The following is a 12,118-nucleotide window of genomic DNA, read 5'->3' as shown; positions in this document are numbered from 1 at the left end:
AAGTAAACCTTCCTTTGGGAAGAGAGAAGGGGAAGGAAACGAAATACATTAATTAACTGAATTAATCATAGTGGAACAATTACTTATCTTTAAATGCTCTTTTAAATGGGGCAAAACAGATCTCTCTTTATAAGGCCCTATCTGCTCCATGAATTTTACTTACTTACATTTTCCACCAGTCTTGCCCCAACACTCCTGTGTGCATTAACCATTTTCTGGAAGGTTTGGAAAAGAGTGTTGTAGATGTTATGTAAACAAACCCCAGTGATCAGATGGAGAGTAGGCATCTGAGTTGCTGTCGGCATTGCAGAGAATGCAGAGAGAATTGTCTGTGGCTATTCTGCTTGTGCATGCACTGGGGAGCCCATGAGAGATGCAGGTTCAAGCTACTCACATCCTGTGGAATCGTGTGAAAAACTGGAATTATTACATTGGCTGGGTTTTAAGGAGTACAAGGATAGAAAATGATACAAAGCAAGTCACTTTAGGTCCATCCAGTTTCATGGGGTGTTATGCATTTACAAGCAACAGTGAAAACTTACGGTTATTGAGTATAAACATTTTAACGCTTTTTTTTTTTTTATGAACAGATTTAAGAAACTTGTCTGGATTAATACTGAACTGAATGCTTCTGAACTGAAGGAAATGTTTTGAGATTGCTCTCCCGATTTAAATTGTACAGAAATGGTACACTGAGGTCCCTGCCTGCACCTGTGGGAAGACTGTAACAGTATTTTTATATCACAGTTTATTGGCCCATAAAAGACGATGTAATAACAAATGTAACAGTAAATTTATGCAATAGTAGTGGTTCCCCTCCCACTGACTGGACATGAGTGATCAAAGGTCTTTGCAAGAAGATAAGCACAAGGTTAGCAGAACTTCCTCCAAGTTCAGGGAGTCTTCAAGAAGCATGCAATCAGACGATTATTTCGCTAGAAAACTTAAAGCCTTGAACAGTAGCATGGGTCCTCCTGTTTCTTCAAATGCCTCTAACAAAGCTGAAAATAATCAAACAAATGGTACACCAGCCGTGCCTAAAATGGGTGTTCGAGCAAGGGTATCTGAATGGCCTCCCAAAAAGGATTGCTCTAAGGAGCTGAGTAAAGCTGCTTGGGAAAACAGACCTCCAGCCAGTTACGAAGGTGTTGGCTCAGTACTTCCAAATGGACAAAACGACCAAAGTGATGAACAGCAAGAAGAGCTAGAACTGGAGTTTACAGAGGGAAAATATTCAATTGGAGATCTTTTTGTTCATTCACCTCAAAGGGGTCTTCATCCCATAAGGCAAAGAAGCAACAGTGATGTGACAATAAGTGATATTGATGCTGAAGATGTGTTAGACCAAAATGCTGTTAACCCAAATACTGGAGCAGCTCTTCACAGAGAATATGGCAGTACTTCTTCAATTGATAGACAAGGATTGTCTGGAGAAAATTTTTTTGCAATGCTGAGAGGATACAGAGTGGAAAATTTTGAACATAAAACCCTTGCTCCTTTTGGATTTTCTGAGTTTTTCCACTGTGATCCTACGGTTTCTCCGAGTCTACATGCTGCTGCACAGATTTCCAGGGGAGAATTTGTCAGGATTTCTGGGTTGGATTATATGGATAGTGCCCTACTTATTGGTCGAGACAGGGAGAAATCTTTCAAGAGGAGACTTAAGTCAGAAGCAGTTGAAACATCTTTGTTTAGAAAATTGCGAACAGTTAAAAGTGAGCACGAAACGTTTAAGTTTTCATCGGACCTGGATGATAGACTTGACAGAAATGTTCGTTCTTGGAACTGCCAGAAATGTTTTGCACATTATGATGTTCAGAGCGTTTTGTTTAACATAAATGAAGCAATGGCTACCAGAGTAAATGTAGGAAAAAGAAAAAATATCACCACTGGGGCCTCAGCTGCATCACAAACTCAGATGCCAGCAGGCCAGACTGGAAACTGTGAATCTCCTTTGGGAAGCAAAGAGGACCTCAACTCAAAAGAGAATTTAGATGCTGATGAGGGCGATGGGAAAAGCAATGATTTAGTATTGAGTTGCCCTTACTTCAGGAATGAAACTGGTGGGGAAGGAGATAGACGGATTGCACTTTCTAGGGCAAATTCAGCATCTTTTTCTTCAGGTGAAAGTTGTTCTTTTGAGTCCTCTCTGAGTTCCCATTGCACAAATGCTGGTGTTTCAGTTCTGGAAGTACCAAGGGAAAACCAGTCCATTCACAGAGAGAAAGTGAAGCGTTACATCATAGAACACATTGATCTTGGAGCATATTATTACCGCAAGTTCTTCTACGGAAAAGGTAAATTTTTCTAATGCAAATGTTCTGACGTATCCATGCATCAGATTTAAATTGTTTAGTAAAGACTGTAACTTGTTTTCATTCTTCTTTATAGAGAGACCTAAGTATTCCAGAGAATCCTGAAACTCTTTATTGAAATTAAGCCTGTTATTTTTGCTCTCTCAGGGCAAAGCAGTGGGTTATGTATGGTTGTGCAATAACTGTGTGAGTTCATTAAGTGATTTAATGAACGGTATATAAAATAGCATGTAAGTTAACTTCTCCAACCCAAACTTTCTTGATAAACAGGAGGAAAAGATGCCATTTATATCCAGTAAATGCACTGAAAATACTGATACTCGGAGTGGGAATAATTATTTCCTAAAATGGTGACTCCAAAAGAGAAAGTTTTATTATTAAGGCTTCTGATTCTCTTCTAGATTCAATGGTCTTCAAGTGTGTCCTGAGGCCTTTAATATTGTATGCACATGTACATACTACTTAAATAGAGAGCTTCTGATGTTATTTAGTTTTTCAGCTTAAAGAAGGATGTCTTATGCCTTTCTCCTAGCCTTATACCCCTTCTTTTAGGATATGTTCAGTCTGCAAACTGCCAGGATACTTTTGTCAGCATAGCTATTATCTTGGCTTTAACCATTATTCAGATAAACTGTTTCCACTTAGTGATCAACTTTGATAGTCTGCATTTAGGACGTGTTTGTGCAATGTGGATGAAATCCCTGGTTTTGTGGGAGAACTACAAAATACCCGTCTCTGTCCTTTCTGTATTATGAATTACAGCTAGATCTTCTTGCTTTTAATGAAAGAAAAGAAAAAGTCTGCTTCTGTTTTTGAAAAACTGTTACAGCCCAATTCTTGTTCTTGAAATCATACTTCCTCTGCTTTCTAACTATATTTGAACGTCAGGAAATAAGCATGGTGCTGTTACTCCTTCCTCCTGTAACCCTTTAAAAGGGACTCAAAAGAGGATCCAGTACAGTGCTGGTCAAAATACGATAGAAACTGAGAACATATGAGCTGTAAAAAAACTGCTTAAAAGGCAAGGAAGAGAAGAATCTGGATCTGTGATGGAAGAGGAAAAAAAAGACCCACAGCTAAGCAAGGAATGGGCAGTAAATTCACAGGTTCAAAACGGATTCCAAGCTAGACAGGTTGTAAATGATATAAAAAAGTGTTGAGGGAGTCAGAGTGCAAGACAATGGAGTGAAACTTTTGACAAAAGGGTAGCACATTTTTTGAGGGGCAGAGAGAAGAAAAGATTGGCATTTACAAAAATGAAAGGAAGACTGTCAGTAGACATAGGTGGTGGCAAGAAGGGCAGGGGGAAGGGGGAGACAAGAATTAAGCCAGATGAAAGAGGACTTGTTTGTGAAGTGCTTTTATCTTGGATGAGTTACGAGTGCTGAAGTGTGGAACGCTTCTGTGAAGGAAAATCTTGTCAGAGAAATTTTAAAAAGAAAATGCAGATGCATACTCAAAGCCACTTTAAATACTATATTATGAACAAACCTAATGATCTTTCTGGAAAATTGATGTGCATGTAATTAGTTTTTATTGACTTCTGTTCTGAAATAGTATCAGAGTTTCTCAGAGTTTTGTCCCACATAGCGTAATTGTTAACTTGAATTGTTATTAGGCAGAGTTCTTCAAAAGTAAATATGGTATGATTCATTCAATATCCAGTAATGAATTGTTACCTTCTCACCTTTACAATGATATGATAGCCATGGCCTGTTGTGCATTATCTTTTTATAGAGCTGTAACAGAGAGAAATCTGTATTGAATGGCTTTTACGGTGCAACAAGTCAGGGTGAACAAGCTGTTGAAACTAAAAATCTCAGTTTTTAATATCTGCTATCTTAAGTGATCAAGCACATAGGGAATCATCATATTAATTCTAACTGAATACAGTCCTAACTTAAAACTTACTGCGGACAGAGGAAACAATCCAAACATTTTGCATTGGGCACCAAGTTGTCCTGCTGCTGGCCTGAATTCTGTATTGAAAAGAAAAATTGACATTTATGTTCATAGTGGGTTTATGTGATGCTTTTCCATGACAGTGAGCTCTCCTAGCTGATTTTTAGATTTAGTTGTGCCATTTAATTTTATGAAAATCATTGTGATAGGATGAAACAACAATTGAGCAAATAGTTAATTTTACATAGTATCATTGATTTCTGTTGCCTTAAGGAAAATATATATGAAAAGAAATAGCTTTCTGAACATTTCATTTTGTTCACAGTTTTATAATTGGCACTTGTCAGCATACCAGTTTTATTTCTGTTTTAAGATGCATGGAAGAAACACCCTGGCATGTGTAGCACTAATTATTCCATTCCCTTTCAAGAATGTGAGATTTGGGATTGAGTGTTTTCTGAAATGAGTTGTAGTTTTATACTGCATATTTATAAGCTTTGTAACTATTGTTAAAATCAAATTCATTGCAACTGATATGAAATATGTTATATTTATTGAATATATTTTCTCAGTTTTCAGTTGAGAATTGCAAGAGCTAGAATATATTATTTTATCTCATTGTTTTGATTATCATTGATTTGTCAATTTCCCCTTGTGCAATTATCCTCATAATTCCTTGAGACTTGTTTATTATTATTATTCTTTTTATTTGGGGGATGCTTGCAACCATTTAATGTTACTGACACTATCTGTTGATATGGGACTGAAAAAATGTCCTAAAAGAAATGTACAGGCTTAGTAAGGTATTGGTATTAACTCAGTTTTGTACAATTAAGACTTTTATGTTAGGAGAAAAAATTGACAACTATTCCTCAAAGTTAAAAAGAAAAAAATGACAAATATTTTAGAATCTTTCTAGATCTCAGATAGAAATTAACAATTATTTTCTTCTTTTCTCCCCAGCTCATTCTTTTAAACCAACATAAACACATTTAAATGAGTTTAATGAGTTTGTACTTTTTGAAATTAAAAAAAAAAAAGAAGATGCCTTGAATTAAAAATGTTTTCCCCAAATCCCAGAATATCTGTAGCCATGCTACTCAATTTACTTCAGCTTCCTTACTTTTCTTTTCTGGTTTATCTATTTTACTTTTAATGCATATGAATAGTGTTTGGGTTTGTGTCTTTCATGTTGTACAAGAAATTCGTAGGTATCTGCACACACTTGTATTTTTCTGCTCAGTAATACTGCAGCCAAGAAATCTAGCAACTGTGTAATACCCTTTTCTGGATTTACATCAAAATGGAAAGCTCTAGACTTCTAACTGAGGAGTTTACCTTATGTCAAAGCCTGAATTATGCAGCTGTGAGGAGGTTTTATGTTATTGGAAGTGTTTGATGTCTGAACTTCTCTCTCTCTCTCCCTCTCTGTGATCTATGTAAAGTCCTGTTCCATTTAATAAAATTGCCCATTTAGACTCAAAGTTTTAATTTAGCACTGGGAAGTCCATAAGGTACTTTATTTATCCATGCAGGTAGAATTCTCAGGCTGGGAAAGAAATGTAGTTGGAGAGCATAGGCAGATAATTTAATGCCTGCACCTCTTTGATTCCAGGTGTTCCTTCCAAAAAAAATTGTCATGTGCTGATGCTCATTTTCCTTCCACTAGGAGATGGATTGAAACCACCTACATACTTCATAGATAGATTTTTGAAAGACTACTGGAAACCTAATTTAAACTTGATTTGAGAAATAAGACTGTCCTTTATGTAGAGATTATTTAATTCTTTTGCATTAATTCTGAGAGTATGGATAACTTCTTAGTGAAAGACATTTTGGAAAAAACTTCTTTCCACATTTCTATAAATACATTACTTTAAAAAAGTACCAAACTAGTTCAAAAATGCTAGCAATTTTTTTAAATCCAATCTTTAAGGAGAAATTGGTCAATTAATTGTTATTTAAAATATGGGATTATAGCATAAATTGGATTGGAAGACATTTCTGCAGGCCATCCAGTCTAATTCCCTCTTTAAAGTTCCCTTTAAATGTAGGTTCTGAATAGGATGCTCAAAACCTATTTCCCTTTATCTGTGGCTTTAGGTTTTTTACAGTATCTAAGGATGGAGATTTCACAATCTGTCTTGGAGACCTGTTTGTGTTGGATTCCCCCCACTCAGAGGCTGCATGTTGTGATGGTTGCATCTTATTCTTTCACTTTGTACCTTCTAGGAGAGTCTGTTTCTCCTTTCTCTATAACTTCCCATCAGCTTGTGGTATCTAGCAGTTTTTTCTCATATTAATCTGTTCTCCTTCAGCTGCACAAGACCATTTCTTTAAGCCTTTCCTCATCTGTTATATTCTCCAGCCCTCTGATTGTCTTTATAGTTGTCTGTTGGCCTTGTCCCACTCTGTCCAAAACTGGACACTGCTTCTCATGTGCCCTCCAAAGTGCCAAACAGAAAGGCATAATGTTCTCCTGAGCTGTGCAGTGCTCTTGCCCAGAGTGTGGTTGCCCTCCATCCCTGCTGGGACGTCCTGCTGGCTGCTGCAGCCCATGCTCACAGGATCCCCAGTCCTCTTCCACAGAGAGCCTCCTGAGGCAGTGGGTTTCCAGCCTGTTGTATGAGCTTGTTCTGTTCCACATGCATTTCTGTGTTGGTCTTCATAAGGCTTTTTCAATCCCTTTTCTTGGATTGTCAAAATGAGAGTTTGTTTTTAAATGTCAGGTTGAAAACTTTAAGTGGTTTAAGAATCGCTTCACATGCAGCTCAGCTGTCACAGCTCAGCAGTAGCTGCCTCCAGGGGAAGAGGAGAGTGGGAAGTGAAGCACAGACACCCTACAGCTGTAGGACTCTGCTTGTGTGGCTTTGCCCTTGCCTACTTTTGTTAGAGCTGCAAGGATTATGCATTTCCATGTCTGACCTGTGCACATATTGCTGATTTGTTAAAAGCCTGCTGGTTATTCCCCTTCATCTGTTGCACCCATCTGCAGTCCTAACCACCAATACATGAACTCTTCTTTTAGAGTTTGGTCAGGGACAGCAGCTTGCTGAGGATGAACTCCATTCCATCATTTAGATAATGTAAAACTCTATTAAACAAGAACAGCTCCACCATCAAATTCTGATAAACATTTTAGTTACTGGCCACTAATTGCAATTTGCATTACTGACCACAGTCCTTTAAGGGCAGCTGTCCAGCTGGTTTCTGCCCACCTTATAATTTGCATGTCCAGAGCATGTCTTTTCAGTTTAGCTACACAGATATTCTATGGGAGACTGTGTGAAAAGCATTGCTAAAGCATAAGTGGGTGACATTCATTGCTCCTTCCTCATCCATAAAGCCATTCACATCACTGCAGAAAACAACTGGATTGGTCATGCATGATTTGCATTTTTTAAATCTATGCAGGCTGTTTCCAAGTATCTTTTTGTCCTTCATGTGCCTGGAAATGTCTTTCGTGAGAATTTGTTCCTTAATCTCCCTGGGAGCTAAAATTTATCATGGCTGTTCTATGTCTTCCCAGACCCTCTTGCCCTTTTTTAAAGGTGACTGTAACTACTCACTATGACCTTTCAAAGGTGGTAAGAAGGAGCCTCAGCACAGATCCTGATTGGTCACATGGATTTGAGTGTTTCTGGTCTCCTTAAATGGTCTCTGAGGTCATCTTTCTGTGAGAGTAAAGCTCTTAGTGCTTTACTCTCCCAGACTGGACCAGTTGCCTCAAGGATGCATTTAACTATTCATCAAACACTGAAGGGTTACTAGACTCAGTTCTCCCTTGTGGAGACTGTGTTGCTGCTTGGAATGTAAAGTTGTAAATAAGAATAAGAATAAACCTTATTTGTTTGAAGACTCCTAGTTTTTATTCAAGATTATATGTAGATACAGTTTCTCCAAACTAGTTTCCTACAGCATGAAACAAGAAGATTAATTTGGTAGTAAAAAAGGGGAAAAAATATTTCATAGCAGCAGCAGTTGCAGTAATTTATGTGATATGAGTGACCATTTTGCTCATCAAAAGTAGCATTTGTGATTTATGTACTTATTGTACAGTTCAGAAGATCACCAGCTGGTGTATTCACAGACCTCATATTCAATTAAAAATAATCTCTTCTCCTTGCTGCAGAAATTTTTTTTTGAGATTCGATGAAAATTTTCTAGGGGATTCATACTTTACTCTTATCTCTTCATTCATTCCTGTGTAAAAGAGCATCAGAACTACTTTGGAATAGATGAAAATCTTGGACCTGTAGCAGTCAGCATCCGGAGAGAAAAGGTTGAAGATGCTAAGGAGAAAGAAGGATCTCAGTTCAACTATCGTATAGTTTTCAGGACAAGTGAGGTAATGTTCATTCCATAATTCGTAAAAGTAATGGAAAAGTTGACTTAGAGCTTAGGATAGTAGTTTTTTGTCTGGGGGTACATTACTAACTTTGAAAGTAAATCTTTTAATGGGAAAGGATGTTTCCTGTACCATTAGTGTAAACGTAGTGGCTCCTGAACAAAGGTTTCCTTTCCTGTACCACATAAACTTCTTGTATTTTTGGCTGAGCACCCAAAAGGAGGTAAGTTGGCTGAAGAGAGCCGCAAGGTGCAAGCAAGGGAACAGATGTTAACACAGCTAAAGATAAGTGTGGACCAGGCTGCTTGATGTTATGTTTCTAATGATAGAAATCAAAGATTAAAAAGGTAGGGATTAAAATAGGAAAACTAGTGTAATAACTTATTTGTATTTTTTCATTTTGTTTCAAAATACTTTCTTAGAAGCTTTTTTTGTGACATGTTTCTATGTACTTCTATATGGATGATTTTCAGAAAGAGTATTGATATATTTATAAAATAATGGTCTTATTTGAAAGAAGAATTTGCTTGTGGTTGTTGTGTGTGAAGTCTCATAACTCCTTTTTCAAACACTTTAATATCTCTTGCTAAACAATTTCTTTATCACAGCAACTACGTTAGATTTGTATAAAAACACACAATGTTATTATTGCAGCAAACTACTGTAAATTTTTGGAATCCTTAGGACTATTGATTTTTATTTTGCCTAGGATATAGAGAAGTGCTAGCTAGATCTCCTGACATCACTGGGCTCTTGTGCTTTTGCAAACAGATGTTAAAACAGATATAGATGTAGATATAATTTTTGCTTTCAGTTTAGTATTTTATAGCCAAAAATGGAGTGTCCATGTATGTATGTGTGGAAAGGTGATCCAGGTGACCCAGTTCTAGGAAATTATTCTCTTTTTGTAAAATCCAATGAAGATAGAACAGCATAGATTAAATAATAGGTGAATGGGTTAAGTAAAGTTGATTGGCTGTAGCTTAGCTCATGTGTCCAGCCTCACACTTGACTGCTGTGTTTGCTTGGGTAGTATGGCAGAATAAACTGGTTTTAGTTTACTGGTGTCTTTAACACTTTCCCCTCCCCCAGGAAAGGAATATTAGCAATTGCAATAAATTGTTAACATGCTTTATTAATTTCTTTAAGCAAAAAAATGTATATGTCACTTAGAAATTGAAAGCTTATCTGCTCTTATTAAGTTATTTAAAAATTTTTTTACTGGATTAAAAAAAATTAAAATGAGGATGTTTTTCTTTCCAATTCTTTTTTTTCCCATCCTTTTGCTAAACCCTGAAGTTTTTATCTCTAGGGTTTAGAGTATTAGAACTAAAAATGTTTTGTGTGTTGTACCTTTACTGCAGCTTACTACACTTAGAGGAGCAATTTTAGAAGATGCTATACCATCCACTGCTCGTCATGGCACAGCAAGAGGTCTGCCTCTCAAAGAGGTGCTGGAGTATGTAATACCAGAGCTGGGCATCCAGTGCCTTAGACAGGCTTCCAGCTCACCCAAAGTACCTGAGCAGCTGCTTAAACTGGATGAACAAGGGGTACGTAGCACATGGCCTTCTTTTTAAAGACTATTCTTTTGATAAATAAAAGAAAAAAAAAGTAAATGTTTTGCAGATAGTGCTAATTAACATGGATCCATAATGCAAACCATTCAGTTTCTTGGTTTTAGAGAAACTTCCCTATTTTTCACTGACAAAATGAGGTTTGCTTTTCTAAGCAAATACTTCTTAAAATACATTTCAGCTGAAAGAAATAAATACTGGTCTATGGAGATTGTCTTTCAATGGCTGAGTGAAAGATTATTAAGTTTTAACATCAGTAAGAAGGGATTTTCACAATCTGTATTTGCACTTGAATATGTACAAATGTTGAATGCACATGAAAATACATCTAACACTATTAGTATTGTGTGTGGGTAAGGAGGCAAAGCATGTTGTGTCTTAAGTCTCTGCATCTAAAATTTATGGTTATTTTTTACAATTTTTTACCATTTCAGTTTTTACCATTTTATGATATGTATTTGTATTTTCTGAATTTGCTGTATTCTTGCTAGGATAGAATACTTCTGTATTTATAGAACTGAAATTGTGATTGAGACTACTGAATTAAATGCATGACAATAAAATATTTGAATGGCTTAAATTTTGAGAGAAAATGGTGAGGATTGTTAGGTTCAATAAAAGTGAATCTGCTTCATTCAAAGCTAGTAGGGAAATGTATGGTTTCTGAATATTTTGTGAAGGACAGACTTGTGATGGTTTTTAAAAAATGTTCATTTAAATTGGAGATTTTGCTTTCTAGGTGAAAGTCAGTATCTATCCATTGAAGTGCAATCCGATGATTGAACCAGTTGACTATGATGGTGCTGTGGTTAATTTTTTGTTGCTGACTCAGTTTTGAATGTAGTGATTGCATCTAATCACTAGTGGTGTGTCTACCAGATTTCCATGTGCCTGTAACAATTGCTCAGAACAGAGCATGTGTAGTCAGAGGAACAGAATTGGCTTTTTTTGGATGGATTGTTAAGCTATCTTTAGTACTTTTTACTTCAGCTAATTTTAGTGCTTTTGTTCACATTTTTGTCTGAGGATGGTGTTGATTTTGCTGAATGTTGTTCTTTTCTTCTGCGTTTGTCAGTTTTTCTGGTAAAGCAATACAGGGAAATCGGAGACACTGAATTCTGAATCCAAGAGTTCCTGATGTGTTCTTGCTCTCTGATGTTTGAGCTTCAGAGTGAGTTTAGGTTAGTCTAGTAAATAAAATTCACTTCAGAGGGGCAGTATGTTCAAGGCAGTATAGAGTATGACTGTGTTTGATCTGATCTGAATATTTGTCAAACTCACTACAGTATTTCCCAAAAACTGGAAATTGAGATTGTCCATTGAACTGACCAAAGTGATTCTTTAATAATCATCTCCTCATTTGGAGAAACAGCAGTATATAGCACTTCCTTTTATTTTGTGTGATCAGTTCTGAAATTCAGTCCTATTATTAAATGGGCTGTCAGCTGACAAAATGTAATATTAATATATCTTATGTACCACTTACTACAAGGTAAATACTTGAACATAGACAGAAAGCTGTGCAAAGAACTGGCATGAGACATGAGATCCATTTTTGGTTTTAATCCTCTTAGGTACTTAATGCATTCAGTTTATTAATCAAGTAAATACAAAAAGAGTTATGCTTGGCAAGTGAAGGTGATGACTGGTGGAAATATCATGAATTTAAAAAGATGAATTATGATCTTGAAGATCAGTACTGTCACCAGAGTGATATGAATTTTGTCTAATGGAGTATTAAATGTTTGCATATTTCCGTAGCCAACTGAAGACTACTTTGGTGCTTTGATTTCATTCTCTACCTGTTTGATCATTTTTCTGTAAAATTTAATATGGCTTATGAAGGAAACATGTGGATAAATTTTGTCTCTAAAAATGGCAGTAGAAACCAGTTGTAAATTGGATGGTTGACCTAATTTGAATACATTAAGAAATTGCCTTTTCCCTATTTATTCTGCCATATGATGCTCATGATT

General features: G+C 36.4%; 1 protein-coding gene across 4 annotated transcripts in view; it reads left to right on the top strand.

Annotated features, from left to right (window-relative positions):
- Positions 1-12,118, top strand: part of SIPA1L2 (signal induced proliferation associated 1 like 2) — a 126,942-nt gene that overhangs the window by 52,888 nt on the left and 61,936 nt on the right. For all 4 annotated transcript variants that reach the window (XM_050972324.1, XM_050972322.1, XM_050972323.1 and 1 more), the window contains exons 3-5: positions 591-2,297; positions 8,432-8,565; positions 9,930-10,118. In XM_050972324.1, the coding sequence (XP_050828281.1) occupies positions 833-2,297; positions 8,432-8,565; positions 9,930-10,118 (1,788 nt within the window). In that variant the 5' untranslated portion in view covers positions 591-832. The remainder of the gene's footprint in view (positions 1-590; positions 2,298-8,431; positions 8,566-9,929; positions 10,119-12,118) is intronic.

This window comes from Serinus canaria, chromosome 3 (genome assembly GCF_022539315.1).
Source record: "Serinus canaria isolate serCan28SL12 chromosome 3, serCan2020, whole genome shotgun sequence".
Classification (NCBI taxonomy): Eukaryota; Metazoa; Chordata; class Aves; order Passeriformes; family Fringillidae; genus Serinus; species Serinus canaria.
Note: the sequence above shows the minus strand (reverse complement) of the source record. Positions and strands in the feature narration are given on the sequence as shown.